This window comes from Stegodyphus dumicola, chromosome 7 (genome assembly GCF_044657685.1).
Source record: "Stegodyphus dumicola isolate Sdum_Otavi_A_Nest chromosome 7, ASM4465768v1".
Lineage (NCBI taxonomy): Eukaryota > Metazoa > Arthropoda > Arachnida > Araneae > Eresidae > Stegodyphus > Stegodyphus dumicola.
In genome coordinates, this window is record NC_140774.1 from 60,985,791 (window position 1) to 61,001,140 (window position 15,350).

The window sequence follows — 15,350 nt, forward strand, 5'->3', positions numbered from 1 at the left end:
TTCAAGGATTCAAATATCAAAACGTGGCATTCTGTTTTCCGTTTGAAATAAGCAAGAGCTGTTTACACAAAAATCTTTTCCTGTAACATGACTTTTACTGACCATATAATTCTTAGATTCAGTGGTTAAAGTTGATTGATATAATTTGCTGGGCAGAAAATGACATATATATTTGTCATTTATGTCATGTGGACATGTAGAACAATGAGTTACAAATGTAGATTTTTCTGTTCTTTTTTGCTATCATCGTAGCAGTCATTCAAAAGGTTTTTAAAAACCACAAATGCTAGCCATGCCTTTTTAATATTTATATGTGAATGTAGAAATCTGTTAGTGTTTTTGATGCTGTGAGATTTGAAACATTTCCCCATAACTAAAGATGAAAGTGTCTCACTTTCATTAACATTGTGAGATGGAACACAACCATGCTGTTTTTATCATCTATGCCACCATGGCAAATCTCTTCCTTGAAATCCGACATTTTTGTGTATAAGTTGCCCCCAACCTCTTTTCATTACAGCTGAATTTGTCTTTTCTATTGCAGCTAATTAATTAAAATTGTAGGTTTATTATTCATTAATTTGCACGTTCCTGCTCAAGTGATGTATGTTCTTTTCTAAGACAGTGAGTTTATAAAAATCATGTCTTTGCTTTAGCTTTTCAAACCATCTTCGAGAAGCTGAAAAATTTTAGATTTTAAAATTAGATGTTGAAACAAGTGCATTGCAGTGCGGGCATATTAGAAGCCATGATTCATCAAATCAAAGCTGATCCCAATATGAAAATTTTTTATGAATTTAATATTTTTGTAGAGGTATTCAAAATTTCCAATTTGGAGATTCATTGCCAAATATATATTTGATTCGCATAGTCTTGACAGAGTTTTGGGTTAACGTTGAATATTCTTTTGTTAAATGCCTTTGCTAAATTTGGTGGCTTGCCGATATTTTGACAGTTTGCCTCCAAGATTTTTTATTCAAAGGTTTGCGTGTTTTTTTTTTTTTTTTTTTTTTTTTTTTTTTTTTTTTGTGTGTGTGTGTGTGTGTGTGTGTGTATGTAACATTGATATTATTAAAATAAAAAATACATATTTTTTAAATATTATAATCATAGAATATTTTTTAAATATTGTAATCATACAATATTTTTATTTTTCCTTTCATAATTTAATGTGTGTTTAATTTTCATTTTGGTGGCATAAATATTTTGTTTCTTCAAAATGAAAAAGGTAAATCAAATAATTTTTTTAAGAAAAAACAAAAAAGCTACTGTAATTATTTTAAAATTAATTTCATTTGCATCATGTATGAAGAATAAATGTATAAGAATTAGAATTAGTGTACATATTATTAATCATTAAGAAATTTAAATCAGAATTCATTTATTAAAAATTTCGGTTCTTTTAATCTCAGTTCTCAGAGTTCCAGAATTTATAACAGCTCACTCTAATTAAAAGGAAAGATAAAAGTAGTGATGTATACTGCTTTTTGCAAAGGATCAGTCAAACAGAAGTTGACTTAACCGCAACTATAAGAAAATAGACCAGTGGAGAATTTTTCTTATTTTCCAGGCAATTAAAACTAAAGATTTGACTTTTATGTACCTTTGTGAGAAAGAGAATAAAGTTTCAAATTTCTGCTATTGCAAAAGAAGTGAAGTCCATTGTAAAATAAGAGCTTTGTGTATGAAATTCTCATTGTGAATCCAAACAGCAAACTTGAATATTTATCTCAGGGGTACTGAATTTTCTTTTACAGGAACTCTAGTAAATTTATTTTTAGATTCCATTTGGTTTAGGGGGGTTAAAGTAGTAACTAATTAGATAAAATTAAGTTTTGATTTTTTTAACAGGCCAGCAGTAAATAGGGAGCATTTTACTGAGATGTCTTGAGAGTTTCAGATTGTGTTGAGGTTGTTGGCAAGTTTTATCCTATTTGACTTAAGTAAAATTGTTAACTAAGTAAAATTATTAATTGAAGTAAAATATTAATTGAAGTAAAGCATTCAGGCAGGTATCCTTACACTGAAGGATCACCTCAGGACATGCTAAAGAGTTTTCGAAGGTCTGGGTTTGAAAAGATTATGATGGTGGGATTTTTGACAAACAAGGAAAGGGACAGTCTGCCTCTGAAAGTGCAGATTTTTTCTCCTCTCCTCTTAGTTGGAATCACGTCACCAGTCAAATTTAAGTACTCACCAATTTGCTCCCTTACATTTAATTTCGGCATATAACGCAATATATTGGGTTGTTCCGAAAGTAATTTCGTTTTTTTGGGGGGAACATGAAAGACAATTTTCGTATAATGAATAAATATTTTATTAAATTATATATTGGCCATTCTGGTCCAACACCTTTTGCCATCTTTCTGGCAGTAACATGATTCCCCACTCATAAAAGTTTTGGTGTCCTTGCTGGCAAAAAACTGATTCAGGTGGTTTTTGACATCTTCATTTGAGGTAAAGGTTTTACCATCCAAAACATTTTGCAGGGACCAGAACAAATAATAATCGGAAGGCGCCAGATCTGGAGAATATGGTGGATGTTGCAGTATGTCCCATTCAAGCTGTAAAAGCTTTTGGCAAGTGACCAAACTTGTATGAGGTCTCGCATTATCCTGGTGGAACACTACACCCTTCCTGTTGGTTAATTCTGGCCTCTTCTGTTTAAGTGCATCATTCAGTTTGTCCAGCTCATGACAATAGACTTCCGAATTAATAGTTGTATTGTCCGGTAAAAGCTCAAAAAAAAAAAAAAAAAAAAAAAAAAAAAAAAAAAAAAAAAAACAATTCCTTTGAAATCCCACCAAACGGACAGCATCACCTTTTTTTGGTGAATGTTGGCTTTTGAAACGCTTTGAGCCAGTTCATCTTTTCTGCTCCATGACCTCTTGTGTTTCACATTGTTGTAAACGACCCATTTTTCGTCCCCAGTAATAATCCGCTTCAAAAATGGATCATTTTCCTGACGTTTGAGGAGCGAATCACACACGTCAACGCAACAACACAAATTTCGCTCCGTAAGGACATGGGGTACCCACACATCGAGCTTCGAGGTTAAGCCCAGGCCTTTCAAGTGGCCATAAACAGCCGAATTCGACAAATTTAACCTCTCACCAATCTCTCGTGTGGTTATTCGCCGATTTGCATCAACTAATGCCTTTATCACATCTTTGTCAGCTTCGACCAGCCTTCCAGACAGTGGTGCATCTTCGACATCAAAACTACTGGATCGAAACTTTGCAAACCAGTTCTGGCACTGGCGTACTGTTAACACGCCTTCTCCATACACATCCGTCAATTTTTTTCTCGCTTGGACAGCATTTTTACCTTTTCTGAAGTAAAAAAGTAAAATATGACGAAAATGCTGCTTATTGCTCTCCATATTTAAAAGTGCACCAACCAAAAACTACTGCGTAGAATTAATAGAACTTTTTCACACACAAGTCTTGTAATATCAGCTCTCAAAGACATATAATGGTTATGCGGCTTAAGTGTGAAGTTGGTTTCGAAAAAATGTAATTAAGTCCTCTGACAGGAAAAAACGAAATTACTTTCCGAACAACCCAATAATATAATATTTTTAATAATAATTATCACCAGTCTTAAGGTCAGATTTAAGGCACCAGTCGCAAGTTTGATACATAACATTTACGTGCTTTTATATTTTTTTATTATAGTAGCTTTTTCTTATAATTATCTTAAAATTTCCCAATAGTCATTATTTTTCTTTGTAAAGTTCACTTTATACTCTTTTCTGATTTTTCTTTAAATCTGATTTCTATTCTTACAAATTTGGATAAGTATGATAAAAGGTTGTCTGTGGAGGCAATTTTTCTCTCAGGCTGTAAACTTTGTGCTTTGGAAGACTCTAGGAAGATTTAAATCGTGATTAATGGCTAAAAGTCCTGTAACAAAATGAAAGGTATATTAGTCATGGAATGTGAAACAGACATGTTTTGCAAAAAATTGTGAAAAATTTCTTCTTCTCTCTCTCCCCCTTTTTTCTATTTCTCCCTTCTCTTTTTCTTTCTTTCTTTTTTGTTTATTTCAATTTTATTTTTTTGAAAGGGGGAAAAAAAAAAAAACAGTGGAGACAAAGTTGTTTTAATTTTTTACTTTCAACCCCAGAATCCTTTATTTTAATATGTTTATTTTTCCTTTACTTTCTCTTCTTTTATTTTTTTGCTTTTCACTATTCACAAGCATGTAGAAATTGTACAAAAATGATTCTAACCTTCTCCCATGGCATCTGTAGAAAGGAACTTCTGTATTAATAAAGATGCAGAAAACTGGCAGTTTAAATTATTCATCTTATATATCTGTCTCAATGCACCATCTATCATTTCACAAAGTTTAATACTCAGTATTGATAAAATTAGCAGTTTGTTTTGTGCATCTTGTATACAGCCAGTGTTTTAGAACATCAAAAATCTTTAAGTAAATCTGAAAATTCAAAAATGAAGAGGAAACTGTTTAGTTAAAGAAAATTTTTCAATTATGTGTGTAATTTTGCTTTATTGCGATTCTAATATAGTACTTTTAACAAATAAGTAAAGGAAGTAAAGTAAGTAAGTTTTAAGTAAGGGATTTTTTTTTTTATAGTGACTATGTAAATCTTCTTTAAAATATGTGTGACTACACTGTTTTCCAGAAGCGTATGGTGAAAATTAGCAATTTTTGAAATTATTGTTGAATTTGAGTGTTGAAAGTCATGAAATATGAGTGCAGATGACAATACACTAATGTCAAATGTTACAGCCAGTTATAATTGACTGTTCAAATATATGTTAATTAAGCAATCATTGTACATTTGAAGATGGCAGCATTCTGAAACATTTGAGGAGGTTCATGTAAATACTGATTTGAAATACTAAATAGTATTTATATATTTTTTTTATTTTCACTGAAAAACAAATGAGTACATTTTTCCTGCACTAAATGCCAAGCAATCTACTTTTTTTTATTTTTTGAATTTTATTAGTAATTTTTTTATGACTTCAAAATTTTATTTTACGTATTTGAAAAAAAATGCTTTGATTTTTTGCAGCTAAACCTGACTGTTCTCTTCATCCATTAATTTGGGATCCATTACAAAAATTGATCAATTGTGAACATACTGTAGCTTGTATTCATCCAGCATGGATTTGTGATGGACAAGATGATTGTTGGGACATGTCAGATGAAAAAGACTGCGAAACAAGTGTGTTGAAGATCTTTATTCAAATTTGCATTTCAGCTTTTTCTTAGTCAAAATTAATAATTCTACTATTTTGTTTTGTGTAATGTAATATTACACCTATGTAAGTGATATCTGGTATTATTCTGTATGATTAAACTAATACGGAAACAGGTGGGTTTATCTTTAAAGCTTACATTTACAGAATAGTAGCTAATACATAAAATGAAAATAGTTATAGTTCTTATATAGAAATCTTAAGTTAATAGTATTCTATGTCCCTTGCTTTAGTAATATGCAATCTTCCATTGGTCCCCAGCATTCACTTTTGTTGTTTTTATGAGGGAAAATGAATTTGTTAAGAATTATGCGAGATGAATAGGAGCTCTGTGAAATCTGATGTGTTGTATCTGGGCATCAGTAATTAGATCTTGATTATATGGACATTGTCCGTACAATATAATCAAATCCTTGCAATACTTGCTGAAGCTTATCTTGTATTGTCATCTGTAGAAGAAGCTTTTGATATTATATAAGTTTACAAGTAAAGGATGGGAAAAAATAACCTTCTTAACATGAGCAAGAAAGATATATAGTGTTAGAACCAGTGGCTAAAATCCCTAATGCAGTATGAAGTCAGTTCTGCCATTTACAATATCATGGCTTTATACAAACATCCTGCATATTGGAATTTGTGACTACCTGCAGATTCTGTTGACAAGTGATGAAATAATCCTGTAGCCTCAGTTTCACTGATGTCGATTACCATCTGAAACTGCAGCCATATGATGCATTTTTTTAACAATTGTCATTTCCCACAAAAGGTATTGAAAAAAATCTTCCAGAGTTATGAAAACAGATAGTGCCTTCACTTAATGACATTCTAAAATCAAAAATTCACTTTTGATGCACATCAAGTGAATTTATGGTGAGCTCTATAGAATTATGCTGATAAGCAGTCAGGTCATTCATTTTGAAAAAGCCAATATTGTATTATTTTTTCATCTTAAAAAAAAAGTATTTCCTTCTGTATGAAATGTTCACTTTCCTTTCATTTTGTGTAAAATATCTGTAGCTAAGGAAAGTGTAAAAGAAATGGAAAGAAGTTTAAAAACAGAAAATGATAGACTACTTTTCAATAAAAATATTTGTAATATATTTTATATTAATAGAAATTTAAAGACCACTTAACCCCTTCAGGATGGGTGTATTATATATGCATGAACAATTAATTCTTTTACGAGATGGCATGCCACTTAGTGTAACTCGCCTTGGAGACAGTGAGCTGTTGCAGTAGTACAATCTAGCAAGATGGGATATTTCTCATCACTAAGCCTAACTTTTAGAAGAAATTCATCAAAAATACTTTTTCATCAATTGTTTTGATTTTTTTCTGTATTGGTATTTAACACTAATATAATCATAAATACAGAATATCAAGAGATTCTGAAAAAAAAATTAATTAAAACCTAAATACAAAATAAAATATTTGACTCATCTTGATAAAATGTTGTAAAAAACTCATTTAAATCTCTATCTAAATACAGTCAAATACCAAAAAACCGCCAACTCCTGAAATCCGCGTTGCCTCTCAAAATATAACATTCAGTTTATAGGATACGGAAACCGCAACATTGAGTACGAAATATTGAAGAAAAAATGCTTACCGAGTAATGACGTCATAATTACTGAATAATAATGAGTCATAACGGAAATACCAAATTATTGACATCATGATAAAAGTTTTTTCCCCTCTAATTGAGGTAAAAAAGCAGATAATTCACTCAACTCTTCTTTCAAGTTTACGATTCACATTGTTGTATTTTCTGAGCTTTGTTATTTCATGAGATTATTTAGTGCTGCCTTTTTCTTATCAGGATATTTTATGGATAAATTAAGAATATTTTAAATTTAACCCCTCTTTAATACAATTGCAGATAAGAAACACACTCATGATTTTATTGCTTGCAACGTTGGAAAACGTAAACACGTTGCGTTGACAGTAATGCAAAAAGTGCAAATTCCGCAAAAGATGGAGGCAGGTTCCACTCCTCAGTTTATGGCAGAATTGTATGGAATTGCGACATGATTGTGTATGATACATGGAAAAATAAAGAAAAGCTGCTGAAACTTTACAGCAACAGTGATTCTAACACCGGAATCCAAAAGTGAAAAACTTTGCATGAGGCGAAATCAGCAAACCTGGATGCTATGTACATATAATTCAATGAATAATATAATCAATTTATATATGTAATAATAATTTAATGCATATAATAAATTATTGCAATAATGTATATAATAATTTAATTAAATGTATTTAGTATGTCTTATTTATTTTGCACTTTGAGTCTGAATATAATGATTTATCTTTTCTGTCCTGAAATCCACAAAGTCCTAAAATCCGCACAACCTCTGGTCCCAAGCTTTGTGGATTTCTGGACTTTTACTGTATACTTAAAAATAATAAAATATATGATCAAATATTATAATATAAATGATTCAGAAAGGAGACAGTGTACGATAATCTAGTATATGCACATCTAGAGAAGTATGTTGATTTTGAATGAAGATGAATTTTCAGTCATCTTTTGTTCATAGAAATTACAGAAATCCACAACGCTCATTACCAGAGGTTGTGTGGACTGTAGGATTTTGCAGATTTCAGGACAGAAAAGATAATATTCGGACTAAAAGTGCAAAATAAATAAGGCCTTTTAGATACATTTAATTAAAGTATTATACAGTCAAAAGTCGTTAATCCGGACCTCAAAGCTACAAACTTTCTGCGCATGCGTCAACGCATAATGCGCTCACGCATGCACATAAGCGTTTATGCATGCACGTAATACATTTACGCATGCGCATAACGCGTTTACGCATGTGTGTTTAATATATAACGGACGGTATAAGCTAAGCTAAAATTATTATCTATTTCAGCTAATGTTGTAGATTGCATTGTTCCTTAATCTTCTAATTGGATCCACCTTATTATTTTTTGCAGACTGTTAGAGCAATTTTATAAAAGTAAGCTTCGTCAACGCATAATGCGTTCACGCATGCACATAAGCGTTTATGCATGCGCGTAATACATTTACGCATGCACATAACGCGTTTACGCATGTGTGTTTAATATATAACGGACAGTATAAGCTAAGCTAAAATTATCTATTTCAGTTAATGTTGTAGATTGCATTGTTCCTTAATCTTCTAATTGGATCCGGCTTATTATTTTTTGTAGACTGTTAGAGCAATTTTATAAAAGTAAGCTTGAACTTTCGATTATGTCAAATAGAATTTCCGATATACATTTACTAATATGTAAAGGATCTACAAAGCGAAAGTATGTTTCGATGTCCATCAAACAAAAAGTGGAATTGCTGCAAAAAATGAATAAAGGCATATTTTTTCTTTCTCTAACCATTCCGAAATTTTTTTATCAATTTCACGCTGTTCTGTGGGGGGGGGGCATCATGGCGCTCAATTAACTGAATGTTTATCTGTCAACACTATCCTTATCTTCAGGGCAGATGTTTTTATTTTATTCAGCTTATAATTCCTTATTAAATGAAGTATTTCATCTCGATGCATTCCGTATTTGATATGATTTAAATCAAATTCCTCGCCATTCTAAATATCACGAGTACACATCAAATAGTTTTCTGATTGCAATTTTCTAATTTCAACTATGTGTAATGTATGCTTTACGCATGCACATGTTGAAAGAAATGTTTAATAAAGTAAACAAATAAATATTAAGCTCTTTTTTTTTTTTTTTTTTCTAAATTTTGATACTCTTTAGATCATAATTGCTGTTTATTTCACAAATTACGATTTCATTTTTTTAATTTTATAATTTCTGCATGCCATTTTACCAGATTTAAACTGATGATCTATAATCTGGAATTGCCGAGGTCCCGACGAGTCCATATTAAAGACTTTTGACTGTATACATTAATACAATAATTAATTAAATGCATTAAATTATTATGACATATATAAACTGATTATATTATGTTGTTCATCTAGATTAGGCTCCTCTATTTTTAAATCAGCATGAATCTGCTTCCCCTTTTCTCTCAGGAGTAGTCCTGAAATAAGTACCCCATCACTCCGCTGCTGCCGGAACCACTCGTACAAGACAGCATCGAGGTTTGCCGATTTCGCCTGATGTAACTGTTGCTTTAAAATTTCAACAGCTTTTCTTTATTGTTCTGTATATCATATACAGTCCATGCGGCAATTCCTTACGATTCTGCTATAAACCGAGCAGTAGCACCTTCCTTCATCTTTAGCAGAATTTCCACTTTTTTCATTACCATCAATGCAATGTGTTTACGTTTTCCAACGTTGCAAGCAGTAAAATCACGAGTGCGTTTCTTATCTGTCATTGTATTAAAAAGCTCTGAAATTTAAAATATTCCTTATTTATCCACAAAATATGCAGATTTTAAAAAAAAACGACATCACTAAACAATCTCGTGAAATAACAAAGCTTATTAAAAGTACAACAACGTGAGGCGTAAACTTGAAAGCAGAGTTAATTGTCTGCTTTTTTACCTTGATGTAGATTGGAGGGGAATACTCTTATCATGATGTCAATAATTTGGTATTTCCGTTATGACTCAGTATTATTTGTTAATTATGACGTCATTATCCAGTATGTATTTTTCTTCGATATTTCGTACTCCATGTTGCAGTTTCTGGAACCTTTAAACTAAATGTTTTTATTTTGAGAGGCAACGTGGATTTGAGGTCAGTGGATTTTTGGTATTTGACTGTATTACTTTCTTTTTCATCAACTATTACTTTCATTTTCATCAACTGTATTACTTTCTTTTTCATCAACTATTATGTTGATTAGATTATTGAAAAAAAAATCAATTTCATTTTTATAACTTTTAATTAAGTTTACTTCTGCAGTTCCCGTAAATTCAGAAGACTTAACAGTCGAGTTCATGATGGAATAGCCACTGTTCTGCTTGGATTGTGAGGTGAAAGCAAAACAAACTTCTAATTCAGTCTTTGAGAAAATTCCGGTGTCAAAATTGCCTTTCTCACTTAAATCTGGAGATTTCGGTGTCAAAATAGTCACTCATAAGTGCAAATGGACACTCATGGGCTTTACAGTTTGAATATATTCTTCCTCCGTTAAAAATTTCTTTTTGTTAGACATTGCGCTATTAGTTTAACTCTATTACCCGGTGCAAAAAACTTACTTCTGCTATCTGAAGAAGATGCAAACTGAATACAAACTGGAGTTCCTAAAACCAATGGGGGGGGGGGAATTTAGAAGTATCAGAAACTGTTCAATGTTTTTATCACATGAAGTCAACTGCAGGTCAGCTGGGTTTTGTTTACTTTATATCATCTGCTTGTACATCTAAACGAATCACCAGAATCAAAAAGTACTTCACGGACACAAGTTCAACAATGTATATGTTCAAATAAGCTAACCATAGTGGACATAGAGTGCCATCTAATGCTTTAAAAAAATTCTATATGAATGTGTTTGTTTGAGAATGCATATATGCAACACCTGTCTAGAAGATCAATGCAAGCAGTGATGCACCAGTGCATCAGCCACCTGCCAGCAACATTTGGGACTGATGCATATATGTCACACCCATCTGCAGAGGGTTTTTAGTTCAGCAACATTCCGTCATGAAGGGGTTAAAGACCTCTTAACTCATATTTATGTAAGGAATTATTGGAATCTCTGTATCTGCTCTTGCACTACAAGTGATTAACACATATATCTAGCTACTGAAGGATCTGTGCTTCAAATTCTGACATGGGTACTGTTGGTTTCTTATATTCCCAGCTCTGAAAAAATGCAGTAGATATATAAATAATGGCACCTGACTAAAAATGTTGTCACATCATGAGCACTCATTTAATTGACTGGATTTCATGCTTCTTGTTAGTCATTCTTTAAGTGGAGAAGAATGTAAGAAATTATAACATATATCCAAATCTTACCGGATGTTGGTTATCCAACTAGCAATTGAAAGATCGTGCTTTGAAATCATGTCAAGATCATAGTTAGTTTGTCATGTTTCTTAACTCTGAGGGGGGGGGAGAAAGAAAAGAAAAATACAGTAATGTGTATGTGTTTATTCTTTCATATGGACATAAGAGTGTTCTTAAGGTATTTTCATGTACATACAATTTAATAATTAAAGATGGACAGAAAATTGACAGAATGGTTAATATGCATTGCATTTTTAAAATTGAAAATGTTTTTAAAATTAAGAACCTTACAATTTAATAATTAAAGATGGACAGAAAATCAACAGATTAGTTCATATGCATTTCATTTTTAAAATTGAAAATGTGTTTAAAACTAAAATATTGAGCTACATTTTTTAAAATTAAAGATAAAATTAAATTTGCATTTTATTAGTTATTAAATTTCAAGCTAAAATGCATCTATGTAAAGGCAAATTTTCACTTTTGAAATTTTTTACATTTTTTTAATGTATGTATGAATTGCTGCATACATCTGTATTTATTTGTTAATTTCATAATTATTACTAGTGATACTTTAATAGGATTCTGATATATTTTATTGTGTTTTATTTCTAGAAGTTACAGAAACATCTTGCCCATCAAATTCATTCCAGTGTGAAGGAGGAGACTTGTGTATTCCAAAGACTTGGAAATGTGATAGAGATGATGATTGTAATGATGGAGGAAATGGAACTGTAAGCTCAGATGAAAGGGGATGCAGTAAGTTCAGTGCTTTGAAAAGCCATTTTAAATCAATAAGCTGTTTTAACTTGTGTAATAACACTTGGAGGTTGGAGTTATAGACTTTGTATGAAGGTACATTTACAAGGCATATTTCTTTTGTATAAAAGATTTGGGTGTTTCATTTTATTCCTATGAGAAAATAGTGGGAAAAAAAGTATTTTACCTGCTGTTTTTTACACACATTTTCAATGAATGTAGTATTTTACCCAAAAAGTAGTATAAAAAAAAGTATTTTAACCTGTTTTGTATTTCATACATTTTCAAGAGGTCAGACTCTTGATGGTATGGTTGTTAGTCAAGACTAGGTACAAGTATGAAACGAAGGATCTGGGTTTAACTTCTAAGAAACTTTGCTGTATGTGTGTTGTCCTTTCTCTCTCCATGCAAGTGTAATATCAGTCATCTCTGTTATAGATGAGCAGTATTTTCAGTTATAGATAGTTAAATGGCCAATAGACTCAAGCATAATTTGGAGGGGGGAAATAATCATTGTGTCACAACACAGTAAAAATTGTACTTTCTGGCAGTGTGCTGTGCAATCAATGACACATCAGTCCATATTATATATATGCTGGTTGGAATTACTGCTAAAAAATCACTAAATTCCTATAAACTGTAATAATTTGCCACAATTCTTGCTTGTGGTGGATTTTGCTAGTTATCAGTAGTTTATTTCTTTAGTTAAAATGAAAGTGAATTAAAATGTAGATAATTACAGTAGCAGATGCTGAATCAGCAGAGATAAAGAGCCTTTGATGTAGCTGAACTTTCCTAATTTTTTCCATGACTTTTTATCACACATAGAAAGAGAACTGGTGAAAGAAAGTGTGCGGAAGGGGGGGGTAGAGAACAAAGAAGTTTATTAAAGTTATTTGCAGAAATTCTGTAATTAAATTTTAAAAAAGAAGTAAATGTTGCAACAAATGTATTAAAAAATAAAGGATGAAATAAGTGAGAGGGTAGAAGTGAAGCATTAATAGTTAAACACGTGATGGTACCTAGCTAAAATTAGCATAGCAAGAACAAAATTTCAGTACTGATATTGCAGGAATAAAAATTGTTTGGTTAAGTATATTTAATCGAGGGAGTAGAAAGTAATCAAGTGATTCAAAACTGTTATAGATGACATAGTTTTGATAAATTTGACATAGTTTTGATAGCAGTGATGTAATCATTAACATGAAATTAAGTTGTAAGTAGCATAAAACAATATAAAATTGATGTAAAAAACATAAAACTAATATGAAATAGGTACTGTGTATGGAGCAGTAAGAAAATTGCATTGAAAAGTAATAATTAAAGCAAGCAGCTTAAAAGGATTCAAAGTAATAGCTAAATTAATAAATGTCCGATTTCTGCTGTGTTTTTTATTTGTTTATTTGTTTATTTATTTTTATATTTTACTTGTAAGAAAACTTATCATGTGAGTTTTATGTTGTCATTTTTGCACAAAATGATTTAATATATTAATAAGCTGAATAGTCTGACTTGTTTGCATAGAGTATGGTTGCCGCACTGACCAGTTTCAGTGTAATAATCAAGATTGCATTCCCGGTGTTTGGAGATGTGATGGCCACCCAGACTGCTTGGATAAATCAGATGAAACTGATCACTGCAGTAAGTATTTCTATATCATTAAGAAACACGGTGAGCTAATATTTTGCAGAAAAATTTGCTTTCTTATTTTTCAGCTCCTAGACATTTGCATGTCTGTAATGGGAATACTAATTGTATGCAAAATTTATCACTTCTTCTCCTCTCCTCCTCCCTTTTTTAAGTATAATTTTATTTTTCTACTCAAAAATGTCTCTGGAATGAAAAGATTTAGTAAAAAGCTTTTGTATATGTAAATCAATGTAATGATTTTGGACCATTGTAACTTAAATATATGCTGCTAATTATTTTCTTATGTGAAGTAAAAATCCTGTTTCAATCAGATGCCAATTTCAGTCAATATCTTAATTCAGTCAAAAAGTCCTATTTCTGTCATATGTTTGAAAAGCTGGAATTCTGCTCAAAATTATACTATGAATACCAATTGCAAAAACTTTTACTAAAAATTGTCTGTTTTTTTAATTATTATTGTCATTTATTTTTCATAACATTGTTTAAATAAGAGTAGTGTATAGGCAATAAATGCTGTACCTCCTGCAGTCACTGCAAGGCATCTCAGATGTGTTTAATAACACTGAGTTCTGGTGATGTTGATGACTTTAACAAGGCTTTAGCAAGACTTTAGCAAGGCTCCAGACTTAATTGAGTGTTCTGCTAATTATAATTTGCTGTGCCTAAATTTGCTGTATCATAATATATGCATATTGTCTTGTTAGAAGAATATGAACCGATCAAAATGCCATAAATGAGTGAAGATAGCTCCTCAGAAAGGATATGAGCATGATGTTCACTGGTTGAAAACATTTGTTCATGTATGTAAGCTCCTTTGAATGCCTGCTAAACAAACCCCATGCAGCCTTTACAGAGCCACTGTAAGCTTCATAATGTATTGTTGAAATGTGGGATACATGGAGTCATAATGTTTTTTCCACACATATATCTTTCCATCTATCCCAAACAATCCATTTATGTATTATTTTAAACAGATGGAAGGTTCAGATCAAGCTCTTTGTGTCCAGTCTTTGAATTTTCAAATCCAGGCAAGCTCCATAACTCTATATCATGCTTTTTTGAGGAGAGCTCTGGTTCAATATCAGTTTCTAAAACTGATATGATGAAGTGAATGTTCCACAGTCCTGATGATGTTTATTCAGACCAGACATTGACTATTAGTTACTTGGACACGGATGTATCCATATCATGTGAAATGATTCTTGCCATCTGATAATCATCAGTTTTTCAGCAGCAATCAAGTCCAAAACTTTTACAGAATCCTTTTAATTGCAGTAAACTTTTGGAATTGTTATATATAAAAATTCACACTTTTTTTTTTACCTCTAAACTGCTGTTACCCATATCATAAGCTGTAATTATTAGATGACAGTGCAAAGTCTTTAAATTGTAAAAGCTTGTCATTATCAGGATGGAAACAGCTCTAGAATCTTCTGTAGATATCTGTCATTGGTGGACACAAGCAGTGATATTCAGGTACCACTCACATGCTACATATACTCACATGTACTGTTTTCCTTAAATTTGTTTTGGCATTTTTATGCATGTACATTCAAGTGCCAAAAAAATTGGGGTAGGTAATATAATCAAGAATATGGAGCAGTCTGCTATTTCTGTAATGATTTCATCTAAAGAAGCATATGTATAGTGATAGACATCTCTGACTGAGCTCTGAAGATGGCATGTTTTTGCCTTTATGTGACTTTCAGTGAGATAGTGCTTATAGGTACTTGTAGATGTGTCTTGATGATGATCCAATATTTTGGATATGTAAGTAAAGTTGGTTTTTAAA

The 15,350-nt window shown here is 31.5% G+C and overlaps 1 protein-coding gene across 7 annotated transcripts in view; it reads left to right on the plus strand.

Moving 5' to 3' along the window:
* LRP1 (LDL receptor protein 1) overlaps nucleotides 1-15,350 on the plus strand; it is a 627,804-nt gene that overhangs the window by 362,394 nt on the left and 250,060 nt on the right. For all 7 annotated transcript variants that reach the window (XM_085820318.1, XM_085820321.1, XM_085820322.1 and 4 more), the window contains 3 exons: nucleotides 5,048-5,200; nucleotides 11,765-11,908; nucleotides 13,433-13,549. In XM_085820318.1, the coding sequence (XP_085676444.1) occupies nucleotides 5,048-5,200; nucleotides 11,765-11,908; nucleotides 13,433-13,549 (414 nt within the window). The remainder of the gene's footprint in view (nucleotides 1-5,047; nucleotides 5,201-11,764; nucleotides 11,909-13,432; nucleotides 13,550-15,350) is intronic.